The sequence below is a fragment of the Coloeus monedula genome, assembly GCF_965178545.1.
Source record: "Coloeus monedula genome assembly, chromosome: 7".
Lineage (NCBI taxonomy): Eukaryota > Metazoa > Chordata > Aves > Passeriformes > Corvidae > Coloeus > Coloeus monedula.
Window position 1 is genome coordinate 14,982,762 of NC_138787.1, and position 15,068 is coordinate 14,997,829.

General features: G+C 41.2%; 1 protein-coding gene across 10 annotated transcripts in view; it reads left to right on the forward strand.

The window, feature by feature from the left end:
• PIKFYVE (phosphoinositide kinase, FYVE-type zinc finger containing) overlaps positions 1-15,068 on the forward strand; it is a 66,104-nt gene that overhangs the window by 46,656 nt on the left and 4,380 nt on the right. For 8 of the 10 annotated variants that reach the window (XR_014226570.1, XR_014226571.1, XM_082285047.1 and 5 more), the window contains 19 exons: positions 266-444; positions 927-1,040; positions 2,339-2,447; positions 2,558-2,712; positions 3,237-3,327; positions 4,353-4,413; positions 4,981-5,121; positions 5,290-5,410; positions 5,819-5,863; positions 6,519-6,614; positions 7,376-7,459; positions 7,957-8,045; positions 8,658-8,822; positions 9,399-9,458; positions 9,894-10,070; positions 10,788-10,891; positions 11,149-11,277; positions 12,551-12,812; positions 14,893-14,967. Coding sequence is in view for 8 of the 10 variants with exons in the window: in XM_082285047.1 (XP_082141173.1) it covers positions 266-444; positions 927-1,040; positions 2,339-2,447; positions 2,558-2,712; positions 3,237-3,327; positions 4,353-4,413; positions 4,981-5,121; positions 5,290-5,410; positions 5,819-5,863; positions 6,519-6,614; positions 7,376-7,459; positions 7,957-8,045; positions 8,658-8,822; positions 9,399-9,458; positions 9,894-10,070; positions 10,788-10,891; positions 11,149-11,277; positions 12,551-12,812; positions 14,893-14,967 (2,257 nt within the window). In the remaining 2 variants the exon portion in view is untranslated. The remainder of the gene's footprint in view (positions 1-265; positions 445-926; positions 1,041-2,338; positions 2,448-2,557; positions 2,713-3,236; positions 3,328-4,352; positions 4,414-4,980; positions 5,122-5,289; positions 5,411-5,818; positions 5,864-6,518; positions 6,615-7,375; positions 7,460-7,956; positions 8,046-8,657; positions 8,823-9,398; positions 9,459-9,893; positions 10,071-10,787; positions 10,892-11,148; positions 11,278-12,550; positions 12,813-14,892; positions 14,968-15,068) is intronic. The other 2 variants (XM_082285049.1, XM_082285050.1) reach the window with 1 other exon arrangement.

The following is a 15,068-nucleotide window of genomic DNA, read 5'->3' on the forward strand; positions in this document are numbered from 1 at the left end:
ATAGCATCCCAGAAGTAAGCTTCCATCCAGGGTATGTTTGGACTCCCCCAGCTTAGCACCTGTCATCATCAGCTAGCAGTTGTTGTTCATCAGATTTATTTTAACTGTGTGTTGGCCTTAGCTTTGCATAAATGCGATCTTTGTTGTTTAGCGTGTTTCAGGGTGATGGGTGCTTCTGGAACTAGAAATACTAGATTGCTGTGTGGATTATCCTGTCCTTAATCTTGTTTGAAGGATGAAATTGAGACGCCTTTCAATTTTTCAGGTGACACCAGTTGTTCCCCTTTCCAATGACTCTTGGTCTATGTCATTTGCAAAATACCTTGAGCTGAGGTTCTATGGGTACCAGTACACTCGAAGGGCCAATGCAGAGCCTTGTGGGCATTCCATTCACCATGACTATCACCAGTATTTTTCCTATAATCAGATGGTGGCATCTTTCAGGTGAGTTCCACTGCTAAAACCTTCCTTCTCTCTCTAGTACTATATGAAGCATATGGCTCTTGTAAGGATTCATCAGTTCTGTCCTTCACTATGAGTACAGTGTGGGATAGCATAACAGTACCATAACCACAAGTGCAGGATTGTGTGCTGGCTTGCCGAGGCCATTGTGGGTGACATTGCTGTCCTAGCTGTGGTGGGCAGTGTTCTAAGAGTGGATGGTTCCTGTTCATGATACAGAAGGGAAATGCTTTTCCCTATCTAATTCCAAAAACTCTCAAAATTTTGGTTTTGCAACATGATTTATGGTTTTACTTCTTGCCTGGGAGATACATGAACAGTGTGTTATTGCTGCTAAAAGTAACTTAAGCCCTGGACATATTGACAGTGCCCCTTTTCATATAAGGGTCTCAAACCTCAGTATGGTGTAGAACTAGTACTGTGTGATGTGAGTCTTGTTACAAGCTGTTGTATTGCCTTCTCAGCTACTCTCCAATCCGGCTGCTGGAAGTGTGTGTCCCACTCCCCAAGATCTACATCAAACGACAGGCTCCGTTAAAAGTTACTATTTTGCAGGATCTTAAGGATTTCTCACAAAAGTAAGCTTTGTTTTTAATGTTTTTTATTTTGTACTTTTACTAGCAGAACACATAACTATTTTTGCTAGTATGATGAGATTTGGCTAAATAGTCATTATTCAATAGAAAAGTGATAGTTTAAAACATGTATGCATATATACTTCCAAGGGAGAGTGGTATTGAAATCTTTATTACCTTTGCCTGCTCTGTCTGTACTAATCTCTCAACTCTGTCTGGTGGCAATTCAGGTTAAATATAGCCAGTAGAAACCAAGATTCTTTTCTTCTCTGTCTCTGAATATTGCACTGATGTCTGAGTGATATAGCATTTTTATAGCATTCTGTGATTTTAGAATGATGCTGCCAAGCTCCTGAAAGGTTGGCCATCAGCAGGTGTCTGAAATGTTACCTTATGAAATGCCTTCTCAAGCACAGTTTTAAAGTATTTTTAATTCCTCCCTCTAATGCTAAAAATGAAATGGAAGAGATGGTCCTAGAAGGCCTACTCTGAAAATTGCAGGTTATACATTGTACTCTTACCTAACATTCCTTTATAGAACATCTGACTGAGTTTCAATTCTGTCTTCAGCCCCAAAAACCTGCCAAGACCTTGCTCAAGTCTCTTGTCTGAACAGAACTGTTGTCATTATATTGGTCATGTGGCAACAGAACTCTGGTATATAAAAGTCATTGCCTTTGTTAGCTACTGAATATGGTGACAGCAGGCAGACTGTACCTCCTTCTAGTCCAAGGTAAACTACTATGAACCTGGACACTTTCTAAGTGTAGGAACAAAAAGGTGGAAGACAGGCCTGATGAAAACACTCTTAAATCCAGCCAGACTGCTGTTCTGCCTGGTCACAGCATTCCTGTATGGCTGATGTCTCTGTGACTATCTGACTTCAAAACCTGTGGAGCTTTGTTTAGAGCTGAAATAGAGGTACTCATTATTTCTGAGCCCTGCTGGTGGAGGTGTAGCTTGCAGACCCAGATTCTTCCTAATCACAGGTGACACAACAGTTCCCCTTTGTTAGTAATGTGTTTGAGACATTTATATTGCTCTCTGACAGCTTCCACTGCTAAGAATAAATTGTGGAGACAAATGCAAATGTGTGTAACTTCTTGTTTTCTCCTATTACTAATGAAGTTTTCCCAACTTTCTCTGTAAATACAGTTGGATAGCTCACTGTGCAGGAAGGCTGTCATATATTGTCTTTTGTACTCTTAAATGCTAACCTTAAACGCATTCAGACTTTTATTAAAGAATGTTGAGGAAGCTCCAAGTAGTCACAGCTTAACTCTTTGCATCGGTACTGACAGGGTGTCACAAGTGTATCTCGCTGTGGATGATCGCCTTGCTTCTCTGAAAACGGATACTTTCAGCAAAACAAGGGAAGAGAAGATGGAAGACCTCTTTGCCCAAAAGGAGGTAATAGACTATTTTTGCATCAGTGGACCACAGGCTAAGTGTATGGAGGAGCTACTCAGATCCTGTGTTATCTTGGGTGACAGAACACTAAACAGCTTTTCTTTCGGCAGATGGAAGAAGGGGAGTTTCAAAACTGGACTGAGAAAATCCAAGCAAGGCTGCTTTCATCATCACTGGACACACCTCAACAGCTGCAATCTGTTTTTGAGTCTCTGATAGCTAAAAAGCAAGGACTTTGTGAGATGCTACAAGCCTGGAATAATAGGTAAGAGGACATATGGTGGAATCAAGAGCAACACTGATACTGTGTTGGTTCCAGGGGGGAAGAAGTTCAACTGTACAGCTGCTCTATAGAGCTTGTGCTGAATGTCCTCTACTGGTTAAGACCGCACAGCTGATTGGTTGGAACAGAAACTCATTTGAGACCATATGATAAAAGTATTGTGTTGTAGAGCACAACTTGCATCTGGAGGAGAAATTTTCATTTGATTAAAGGTAGAAGACATGGAAAGAGGGAAGTGTGGGACCAGTTGTTTGGGGGAAATTATCTCAGAGGTGAAGAAAATGTGCTGTCTTTGGCCATTTGATACATCTTTGGCACATGTTAGAGGCAATCTGAGTTTACAGTAAAGACTTGTGAAGTCATGCTTGGCTGTATTCCGGTATGGAGCAGCTTCATAACTTGTGTCATTCAGAGATAAGACCAGTAACCTATCTTTTGATGAATTTTTCTTTGGTGGTGGTGGTTTTATGTGTGTTGGTTTTATTTATTTTTATTTTTTGTTTAAGATTGCAGGATCTCTTCCAACAAGAGAAAGGGAGAAAACGTCCATCAGTACCACCTAGCCCTGGGAGGCTGAGGCAAGGTGAAGAAAGCAAGGTATGGGTAACAGGCTATAAACCTCTTAAACTTCTTTTTTCTGGGGCAATACAATAGTCTTAAGACTGGCTTCAGTTCTCTTTAATAATTAGTAAACTGGTTTTACTGCATCTTGTAGTTTTCAACTGTAAAAGCTTTAATTGCATGTTAGTATATGTATGTTTTCCTAAAAGATGTGAACTAAGAGCCATAATGTAGAGAGAAAGACTAAGTATGGAGTTGATTTTCTGTGATGCCTGTGCAGTGTTGATGTGAACACTGCCAGCAGAGAGCTGCTGTCATTGTCAAGTGTGCCTAGATAGGAACTGGGCCATCTCCTTCAGCCCTAGGTTGTTGCCCATCAGGTGCATCCCTTGTGAAAAAGAAAAGACAAATAATGTTGAGAGGTAGAGCAGATGACATGGGAAGGACTAATAATGGATTTTCAGGATCATCCCTGTTTTGTGATGTATCCTGTGGGAACTGACTGAAGGGATGTATAAATGATTTTGGACTGCTGTCTCAAGAGCTCTGTCCAAGGATACACATGCCAGCATGCTGAACTTCCACCCTTTGGGGAGCTGGAACTCTGAGGATATGGCTGGGCTGCAAGGCAGTACAGTGTCAGCATCATACCGAGAGGCGGAACTCCCAATAGTTCTACTATAGCAAGGTGCACTACAAACCCCTAGAGACCCTGGAATTGCTCTGCTGCATGCACATGTGCCCTTTCCACTTAACAAATTATTTGTGAGGTGCTAAAAGAAACTTAATCTTGTTGTAGCAGGGAGTAGGTTCATTGAGAGGGAGAGTGTGGTGTTTAAAGCAGCATGCAGAGATAACAGCCATCATAAGCATCTTGTGAACTTGAGTTGCTCTTGCCTTGTCTTTTTCCTGTGGTAACAGATTCAGTGACAGCACAGAGGCTGAGAAGTGGGTGGGAGTGCTCTGTTGTAGTAAATCTGCTTTTGAAAACATTCCACACAGGCGGGAATAGAGCTGTAAAGAGCTTGGCATCAACGTTGGTGTTTTGTTATTCTGCCTAGATCAGTAGCATGGATGCTTCCCCACGCAATGCTTCTCCATCCCTGCAAAATGGAGAGAAAGGTCTGTTACTTATTTTTTATAAGCTGCCAATAGAAGTGTGTTGTAGCCCTTTTCCTGATGTAACAGGGGAGCTTTTGTCAAATTTGATAAATCACAGAAACAGCAAATCCCCATCATGTCACATTTGTTTTTTCTAATGGTAAGATAGAAGTTGGCCATCTCCTTCTAATCTGAAGCTGAATTACTAGTGGTTAGTAAAGTGGCCAACAATGGTCTTCCTTTGAACGTGAGTTTAAAAACTTTCAGAGGCTTTCTAAATAACTGAATAACTACATGGAATTTGGGAAATGCTTTTTGCCTCTTCTGTGATCTGGTTATGGGTGCTGAGACCTCTTACCTGTGAGGCATACTGAGAGTTTGTGGGAGCTGAAGGTAGTAGTTACAAGAATATGCATGTTCTGGAGGTTATGTGCTACTTGATAAGCCTTCCTGGTCCTTTGATCTGCGTGGCCTTACCTGCTTTCTAAGTAAAAACTTCCTGAAAGTAGATCCTGGTTATAGCAGGGAGCAAACAGTATGACTTCTTACAGCCACGTAAAATGCTTTCTTCTGTCCTTGTACTCTCAGAGGATCGTTTCCTGACGACTTTATCAAGTCAGAGCTCCACAGGCTCCACCCATCTGCAGCTGCCCACTTCTCCAGAGGTTGCATCGGAGCATATGAGTGCCAACACACTCTCCGAACAGGACACAACAAGCAGCTCAGAAGGTATAGTTCAGTTGTGATCTTGTTTTCTTTCTCTTGCTTTTCTGTGCCAAGTGTGCAAGATCCATTTAGGAAATGATAAATCTGGTAACTCTGTGGTCTGTAGTCATCTTTCTGAATTTACAGCTTGAACTTTGATATTGTGATGCTGACGTAACATGTCTGTTCCAGATGTGTTTGATGGACACTCACTGGGATCTACAGACAGCCAAGTGAAGGAGAAGTCTACCATGAAAGCTATTTTGGCTAACTTTTTGCCTGGAAACAACTATAACCCCATTCCCTTTCCTTTGTAAGTACTGCATAGTATATATAATGAACAAAATTAGCAACCTTGGAAGATTGCAGGCAGAGCCATGCATGCTTCCTTGGCTCAGTGTATAATTTAAGTCATTACTTAAGTTTGCCTCTGAATAAACTAGAGAACTTTGTCAAAGTAGGAAGTTTTCTGTGTCCTTTCTAGGTGATTGTAGTTTACTCACCTTTCTTATGAATGATCTGCCCTTGTGTAAATCCAGTATCAGTTTCTCCTTCTCCTAGCAGGCATGCCTCCTCAGAGCTCTTGTGGGAGATGAAGGGGTGGGGGAAGAGGGGAGAAAGGTGCCTTCTAACTTCATTGCTGCAGGGAGGGAGTGAAAGTGCCCTTCCTTAGCAAAGACTTAACTAAAGCTACATGCCTGCATCTTGTTTTTGCTTCCAGACCTCTTCCAAGGGTTGGACTCAAATTGGCATTGTCTGGGTGTAGGTCAGGTTCAATGGCTACTGCATGTGCCCTCAAGTCTCCCTCCCATGTGAAGATGAGCAGGCTGGAAAGTCTTTCAGCTACTTGGTCTGCGTGCTTTGTGTAGTGTTTCTTGTTTGACATGCGCCTAACGTTTGGCACCTGAGTTTAACTTGTGAATCCCACCCCCAGGGTAGAAGCAGAGGCCTTGGGCTGTTGAGGTAAAAGCTAAATGACTGGACCCTGCAGATAAGTAAAAGAAAATCGTACAGAAATCCAGGAGGCTTTGGGGAATTTTCTGTGCTTGTTAAGAAAAGAGTCCAGGTTTGTCCCCTAATTTCACTCTGCAGGCTATGCTGCTGGACAATCAAACCAAACTCAGGCAGGTTTTGGTGCCATTAGAAACAGTGGCTGCTAAACAGAAATAGACTCTAACTTGGAGCTGGTCTTCTGGTCTAAGCAGCTTGCTTGAAATGCTGATTGCCCTAACACTCTACCATTTAGAATTAACCACATAGTTATGAATGTGTCTGTTGGGAGAAGCTGATCTGGTGAGCCTTGGTTCTATGCTGAGACTTGCAGCTTGGGAGTGCAGTGATGAGGTCTGGGTTTGACCAAAACTTCTTTTCTTTCCACAAATTTTTATGATGTACTAACAGTCTATGTTGTTTTCATTTAGTGACCCAGATAAGCACTACCTGATGTATGAGCATGAACGTGTACCTATTGCAGTCTGTGAGAAAGAACCAAGCTCCATCATAGCTTTTGCTCTCAGGTACTGGTATGATTTTGCTGTTCATCTGACTGCTTTGTACTTTTGCAGCTTTTGTGTTTGAGGAATATTTGAATTTTAATGACAGGGAAGAAGCATGACAGAATTTCTACATTAAGCTGTGTTAGAGTTTCTGCCAGAGCTGGGGTTCTTTCCTTTTTCTGCTGAGATATGAAAATGCAACTGGATTTTGGACTTTCTTAGTGGAACTCTGGTATGCAAAAATGACTTAGTTGAGTGGTGTTTCTTTTAATGAGATATTACTAGAGAAAGTAGTGCAACTAAGGTTTGCTCAGCCTCTCCAGCTGAGGAAGTGCAACTGAGTTGGGGATCAACTGTTGGTATTGATATTGTAGTCTATCCCTTGCCTACCTTTGGTCATAGCAGCTCTTGCTACTGCTCAGCTCTCCACACCAGCTGCTTCAGTAAACCTTTGGGTTTCCATGTCACGAGGCAGCGGATTTTTGAAGAAGAGCATTCTTAAATTGTGGGAGGGGGAAAAAATACGGGGATATTTTTCCCGCAGTATTGTCTAGAGCGGCTTCTGTTCTAAGAAAACTAAGTTCTAATTACAAGAAAAAATAAAGCAGAGGTTTTTCTACAGTGGTGTTTTGTTTCCTGTGGTTGTCTCTGAACTCAATCTTTGGGCTGTTATGGCAGTTTCCCAGAGAACACTTAATTATTTTTGGTTCTGTTCTTTCTTTTCTTTTCTTCTTCTTTTTTTTTTTTTTAAATTTTTTTTTAAATTTTCCTTTCCCCATCAGTTGCAAGGAGTACAGAAATGCCCTGGATGAGTTGTCCAAAGCATCTCTGAAGAACAGTTCTGAAGAAGGACTACAATCAAACAGGTTACATGCAGGAACTACAGTACATAGAGTGAAGACACAGTGATGGTAGTGAATAAGCCAAAACTAGAATGGGGAAGAACCTTCAAAATATGCCCCTGTTGTTAGGATCTCTGCTTTCTGATGGAATCTGACTCATTCCATGTAACCAACACATACTTCAGTGTGTGGGTTTCCGTTTCGTGTTAGGGACCATGCTGGCTCCATCACCTAATCCCTTGATTGCGTGCATGATAGGAACACTGGGCCTGCTTACCTTTGCTGTGGTCATGGATGGAACCATTGCTATGGACCCTGAGAAGTATTTTTTAGGAAGGCGGAGGAGGACAACTTTGGAGAGTCCCATACCGTTTTAAATGGTGTCTTCTTCCCTTAATGTTTAGGCACGGGGGAGAAAGAAATGTCCAGGCATAAAGCAGTAGTGGTAGGGGGGTAGTGGTAGTAGTAGTAGGGTGGCAGTATGTGTTGGCTCATGACTTCTTTGTTCTTTCTCCTTTCAGCATGTCAGACAGCAAACCCAAGAGCAGCAGCCCTGTCCGCCTGCCTGAGGCTAACATGTGTCCACTTCGCAGTGCAGAGCCAGAACAACGTAAGACCATTTTGCCAAAATCATATCCATGATGCTAATCTCAGCTCAGATGTGAGTCCACTTGGATTCTAGTTCTTGTGGGGAGAAAAGAGCAGCATTCTGAGTTGAAATTGTGACTAGTCTTAGTGTTGACTTAATGTAACACATGAGAAGGGTGGGAGTGTGTGGTTTTTTTTGTTTTTTGAAGTCTGTGGCTTTCTCTCATTCTCATGAGATCAAACTGTCATCCCCTGATTTAATGTTATTATGTAGTGGACCTAAGGTTGTTCTTGAATCTAGCCTGTTCAGTGGGATATGATGCCTTCTTTTGGCATTGCCTTCTTTAGAGAGATGCAGTTAAATATTTTGAAATGAAGACATGAAGTTCGTACTGTGTTAAAGACACTCAGGCTTGGTCTGTGTTTTCAAATGTCTCTGCATTCTAGGATGCTACTCAGAATACTAGATCGTCTACCTGCATGGACCTTGGTTGCAAATGAGTTGAATGGCATCATTCCTCCAGTTAGAACAATGAATGGGGAATGTTCATAGGAGTCATGCTTTTATTAAACTGCCAACACCATCCATTGTGGAAATGCCAACACCATCTTTTTCTATTCCTTTTCACTGTAGCAAAGAAACCATCTGGTGTTTTGTCTTTCTTCCGTGGCACGGGAGGGAAGAGCCCAGACCTGTCTTCCCAGAAGAAAGAGACCTTGCGTGGTGCTGACAGTGCTTACTACCAGGTTGGACAGATGGGCAAAGAGGGAGCAGAAAACCAAGGAGCAGAGACTCAAGGTACAAGACTGCAGAGCCCATCTTCTCTCTTGCATTGGTACTTCTCCTAAACCTTATTCATACGTGCAAGGCCCGGAATGCACTCCTGCTCATACTTTTTCAACAATCCAAGGTTACTCAGCATGCATTGAAAATGAATCATTTGGACATTGAATATGGTTTTTTCCTAAGTACATTGCTTTTCTTTGTGATAAGAGAAACAGGATCTTTCAAACCCAAACTATAGGTACATGGAGTAGTCTGGTCTTGAATGCCTTTGGATTGAGTTGACTCTAGTTAAGCTGCCCAGTCTCTCTCTCTCACTTGCTGTTTAGTTCTCTTTGTTTCAGCATATGGAAAATGAATGAAGAGAAAGACTGGACTTGTGTCCATAAACAGCAGTGCCCTTGTAGCATATGTATTATATTATACAATTATAGCTATATTTCTAATTCCCTGTGTATAGTTCCCTCTGTATTCTTGGAAAAAAAAATAAAATATTTTTCTTGTAACATGAATTTACAAGTAGTACCTAATGTGGCTTGCTCAGTAATAACAGTGAACAGCCCTGACAGAATGGTCCTTTTATGCCTTCAGATGATGGAGATGGAGGAGATGGACAGAAGAAGCAGGTGGTGAATCCCCATGTGGAACTCCGTGAGTAGTTGTAAATAAAAACTTAGTCTTAGCTGACAAACTCATTTCTTCATGCACATGTAGTGGGAATCTTGAAGTTAATAATGTTTTTTTCTTTGTATTTGGCATGAAGGAAAAGCAAATCAAGAAAAAAGCAATGCACTTTTTACTTACTGCAATCAATCTCTTTTGCAAAAATACTTCATAAGCTTTTTTTTGATCAATCTTTTGTCCAAACACTTTCCCATGACATATACTGGAAGCTAATCTAGAGGGAGTTGACTTTCCTGTAAATTTTCCATTTAAATCCTGTTGGTTAAAACTTCTGAATTACAATAAGCATGAGTGGGATATTTAGCACAATAATGCTCCTCTAGACATCAGTAAAATCTCAGTGTTGTCTTGGGTAGTCGGTGCATATTGCATGCTGTTGTTGAGAAAAACCCTTTCTTGCAGAGTTCTCGGATGCGAATGCCAAGTTCTACTGCCGGATTTATTATGCTGGGGAGTTTCACAAGATGCGTGAAGTGATCCTGGGGAGCAGTGAAGAGGATTTCATCCGATCCCTCTCTCACTCGATGCCCTGGCAGGCACGAGGTGGCAAATCTGGAGCTGCGTTCTATGTGACTGAGGGTAAATGCAGCTTCTTCCCCCTTTGGATTAGAGGGTATTACTTGTGGATGCCCGTGGTTAGCGTGTCATTTAATCCCTGATAACCTCTGTCCGGAGGGTTGCTGATGCTGAAGTGGCCACTCAGAAGGGAAAATTAAGTGGATTTTTCTGGGGTCTTGAACATCAAATTATTTGTCTCTTTGTACATGCAGGAGAACGAAATGTAGTTCTGTTTTCAGCAGTAGCAGCTAGGAAGGCCAGTTGAACTGAAGGGTTGTACTCTTAGGCAGGCTTCAGAAAAACAAAAACTTGAGTATAATTCAAGGAAAACTTGTTACTAAAGACACAGTGTTTCTTACAAACTCACGTGCTATAGTTAATCTAATTTTTTTAAAAACTGTGTCTGTTTCTAGACTTCTGCGTAAAACAAGTATTGAACAGAGTGGTCTGTAGGCTGTTTCTGTTGTCTGTATAGGAAGCCCATAGAGCTGAAGTAGATCTAGTGTAGGCAGTCTCTTGTCCATGATTTACTAGAAGATAGAAATCCAGGGAGGCTGAAATTCAAAATATGTGAAGTTAAAAGAATCTAGAAATGAGCTTTTGTAGGTAAGGATTTAAGAGAATTGTAGTGCTTTAATTTTTCAAACCATTTCAGCTATGTGACAGTCCTAAAAAAATTTCAAATAGTACATCACTTATTGTATGTAACCCTGTTGTGTCTGTCTGATGTTATAACAGATGATAGATTCATCTTGAAGCAAATGCCTCGTCTGGAAGTCCAGTCATTCCTTGACTTTGCTCCACACTACTTCACTTACATCACTAATGCAGTTCAGCAGAAGGTATTAAAAAGTGCCTTTTATTTTAGGCAGTGTTCTGTATTTTACAGACTAGTAGAAGTTTCTATTAAGCTTTTTCATTTAAATAAAAGAAAATGTTGGCGGCTATGAGTTACACTAATAATGTGTTTTTAAGGTGTAAAGTGGAAATTATGCTTGGGCTTCTAAGCTGTAATACAGAGTCAGAGCAGTGGTGCTTCTAGTATGGGACTGCTGATTGCTCTACACAGAGATCTCAACCCATGTCTTGTCTTCATTAGAAGCCCACAGCACTGGCTAAAATCCTTGGGGTATATCGAATTGGTTACAAGAACTCTCAAAACAACACTGAAAAGAAGCTGGATCTGCTTGTCATGGAAAACCTTTTCTATGGCAGGAAAATGGCTCAGGTAAGAACAAAGTGTTCTGTGTCCTTGCAGTGTGGTTGTGACTGGGAGAAAGAGCAGGGTCATTTGTGGCCATCTAGGTAACTTTTAACTTGGTGTGTGCTGTCTGCAACTAGTGCTCCTCAAAGCTGACAGTTCGGGCCTCTTTCCTTGGTTCGGGATCCCCAGGAACTTGATGCCTCTATTGGCTAGTTCAGGTAGCTGTTGCGTAGGATTCAGTCTTTAGAAGTCTTGTTTGTCCCTGTATCTCTGGTGTCTGAGAGAAAGCATCACTAACCTGATGAGGAAAGTGTAAAATCTTTGTAAAAAGCTTTCAGAGGAACTGACTGGAATTACAGACTAATTTATTTAGAGTGAGAGCCTTACTCAGATGGTGAGTTACTCTGTAGTGTGGGGGGAGTTTGTAAGTTTTTCAACCCACTGTTCTTTCTTGGAACCACTTCAGGTGTGGGACAAGATTCTGAGTTCAGTCTTGCTCTTAGTCAAGGAAAAGCAATCTTTATGAGGTAGTAGAATGAAGATCTTAAAATGACTAGGGGCAAATTCTCTTTAAATAGAGATTTGAAACTGAAAAGGAAGTTCAAACAAACATCACTTACAAAACTAGATAGTATCAGTTCTTTCCACCTTACCTCTCAGTGCCAGACCTCAAACAGGGAATGTTTGTGGGAGGAGGTGGATGGAGGGAATTCTAGATAGATGTAAAGGATGTTGTGGGTTTTCTTTTTGTTTGTCTGTTGTTTAAGTCATGAGGAGAGCTCAGGCACTACAAAACAGAAACCCAGACAGACTGTGGACTCTATTCCACAGAAGTTAGTGAAATCTTGACTGGACAGAAGTTGAACAACCTTCTCCAACAGGGCCTGCTTGAAGCAGGATTTTGGACTGGAGAACTCCAGAGATAATTTCCAGCCTAACTGGTACTTCATGCAGCACCCACCTCCCTCTTCAGTGGCTTTGCTTTTGTCAGCAATTAACTCTGTAGAAACTGGCTGGAAAACTGAGTTTACCTAAACAATATAAAAAGCAGGGACAGCTTTTTTTCTTGTAATTTATACAAAATATTAATGAAATAACTTGCCTAAAACTTGTGAATTGAAGTGGCGGAACTTTCACCCAGGCTTACATGCTATTCTCCACAAAATGCTTATTGTTAACTGTCTTCCTTCTAAAGAGAAGGAAAGAGTTGCCCTGCTGTGCTGCCTTCTCAAATGTTAGGTACTGAAGTCTTTAACCCAGAAAAATGCAACAGAGTAGTGCTGTTCTCCATTTGCAGGTGTTTGACCTGAAGGGCTCCCTCCGGAATAGAAATGTTAAAACAGACACAGGCAAGGAAACTTGTGATGTAGTCCTGCTGGATGAAAACCTTCTGAAGATGGTTCGGGACAATCCCTTGTACATCCGTTCCCATTGCAAAGCTGTGCTGAAAGCTTCCATACACAGTGATTCCCAGTTCCTCTCCAGCCATCTCATCATCGACTATTCCCTGCTGGTGGGTCGTGATGATACCAACAATGAGCTGGTTGTTGGGATCATTGGTAGGTTGTCTTTTGTATTTTCTTGCTCTCAGATGATGAAACAGTTTTCTTCTGGTTTCGGTGTTTATCGTTCTCTTAGAACTGTGCTACCACCAGAGAGATGTGTGTCAGGAAATCTTATCTTCTCCCTGGTGGAATACCACCCTCACCTCTTACAAGTATTCAAAGTGGAGGCAGGAAGTCATCTCTCCAGGTCTTGTATAGGCTTAGATTAGTATTTGTATTGCTACGAGTATATGTAGGAGGCCTCACAGGTAGTTTAACCTATGCTTTGCAGTTGAAGCAGGAAAGGTTATTTGTATGCTTTTATGTGTTTAATCTGTAAACTTTAGTTTAGTCATGTTTACATAGTCTTTTAAATCTTGTGTGGAGGAGCTCTAAGGGGAAACAGTAGTGGTAGGATTGGAAGAGAGAAGTTAAACATCATGGGATCTCTCATGATCATGTAGTCTGACCTGGGTAATATGGGTGGCAATGCAGTAATTACCTTGCTGCATCCTCTGACTTGTGACTGGTAAGTAGAGCCTCATCTTTAGACAGGCAAACTTCTGTAGTATAGAAAACTTAGAGATGAGGCAATATTGCAGGATGTGGAATTGACTCATGGAAATGGTCTTGAAACCCAGCTCAGAAATGCTTCCAGATGAGATCTCAGGACAGGAGGTCTGGATTACTCTTACTGTGATAAAGCTTGCAAGCCATTTCAATAACATTTCTAGTTGAGAACTAAAGTCCCAGCTACAAAGAAAGCTGTTGTTTGTTGCAAGTTTTTATTACTTTCTAGATTTGTAGACTCTTGAATATTGGAGTAAACAGGATGGGTCTACATTGACCATGTGCTTCTCTTGTGTGTGTGTCTTTTTGTTGTCCTATGTCAAGTCTTACCTGATTGAAGAGTATATTTTATATGATATTTAAAGCTACCAGTTCCTTCAGTGTTTAACACAAATATCTGAAGGAACTTGGTGAACACAAATATCTTTAAGAGAGAACATGCTTGCTGTATCAAGCTATCAGAATGTTCTCTAGATGATAACCCTGAGAACTTACAAAGCAGTCAAGCTAAATTTTTGTCAGACTGGAACTAAAAACTCTTAGTTTGGATTGTTTGAATCGGAGGTCACTATCTCTACCTATTTTAGGTCATTATGTGGTAGAGGAAACAAGTAAGTTAGGTCTGTGAAAAGCTTTGAAAACGTTATTCATAGGCTCTGTTGTGTGAGACTCTGGGCCTTGGGGCATGAAATTGTTAGTGAACAAACTGTTCACTGATATCTGTCCCAAAACACTCTAAGGAATATTTTCAAAGAGTATTCAGATAAATGGATAAGTCTTAAGATTGTCAGGCACAGGTGAGATGAAATGTGAATATTTATGGTGGCCTTTTGTAAATTTAGAAACAGTAAATTCAAAATTGTGTAGTTACGTTTGTAGTCAAGTGTTAGGAGAAAATGACATCCAGTAATGAAAAACTGATCTTACTGCAGCTTTAGCTTTGCAGACCAAAGTGTTCATGTGCTTGTTTTGACTGAGCATGCTTTCTCTGGAAGGGGCTTGGAAACAATTCAGAAGTTGTCTTCTTGCTGCCCCCCTCTTCCAATACAGGTCACTGGTGATGTTTCCAGTCCTCCCTATCATGAAGAGGAAGTCACTTGCTTTCTGTTATCAAACCTGCAGGTGGCTGCAATGATGAGAAATACTGGAGAGGTGTCCAAGCCTCAGTGCGTGTAGTGGGGCTTCTGGGATAAGGGTGAGCAAAGTGACCTTTGTAAATGAGCCCTTGACACTCTAACATGGATAAAGACAGACATGCTTGGGCAGCCTGTTCTTGCAGAGACAGGAAGAATTGATTGTGATCTTGCTGGGCTTTTGAGGTACTGTATTCACCCTACTCAAATATAATCAATACTACAGAAAGTGAGGCAAGTGGTAGGGAAAACACTGAAGCTCTGACTCTGAAAGCCTACTGCTTTCCTGCTCGTTTTTGGGGGAAATAGATACATTTTAAAACAGTGTGACTTGGATTAAAACAAATACAACATATTTGTGTGTGGATTTTTTTTTTTTTTTTTTGTAACAGACTATATTCGTACTTTTACCTGGGACAAAAAGCTTGAAATGGTGGTGAAGTCAACTGGCATCTTGGGAGGACAAGGTAAGTCCAGAATGAAAGCAAAAATTTTGATCATGTTTCCTTGTTACAAGGAAGCTTTCTGTAACACTGCTAATAAACTCACAGCTTCCCCACCATTCAAA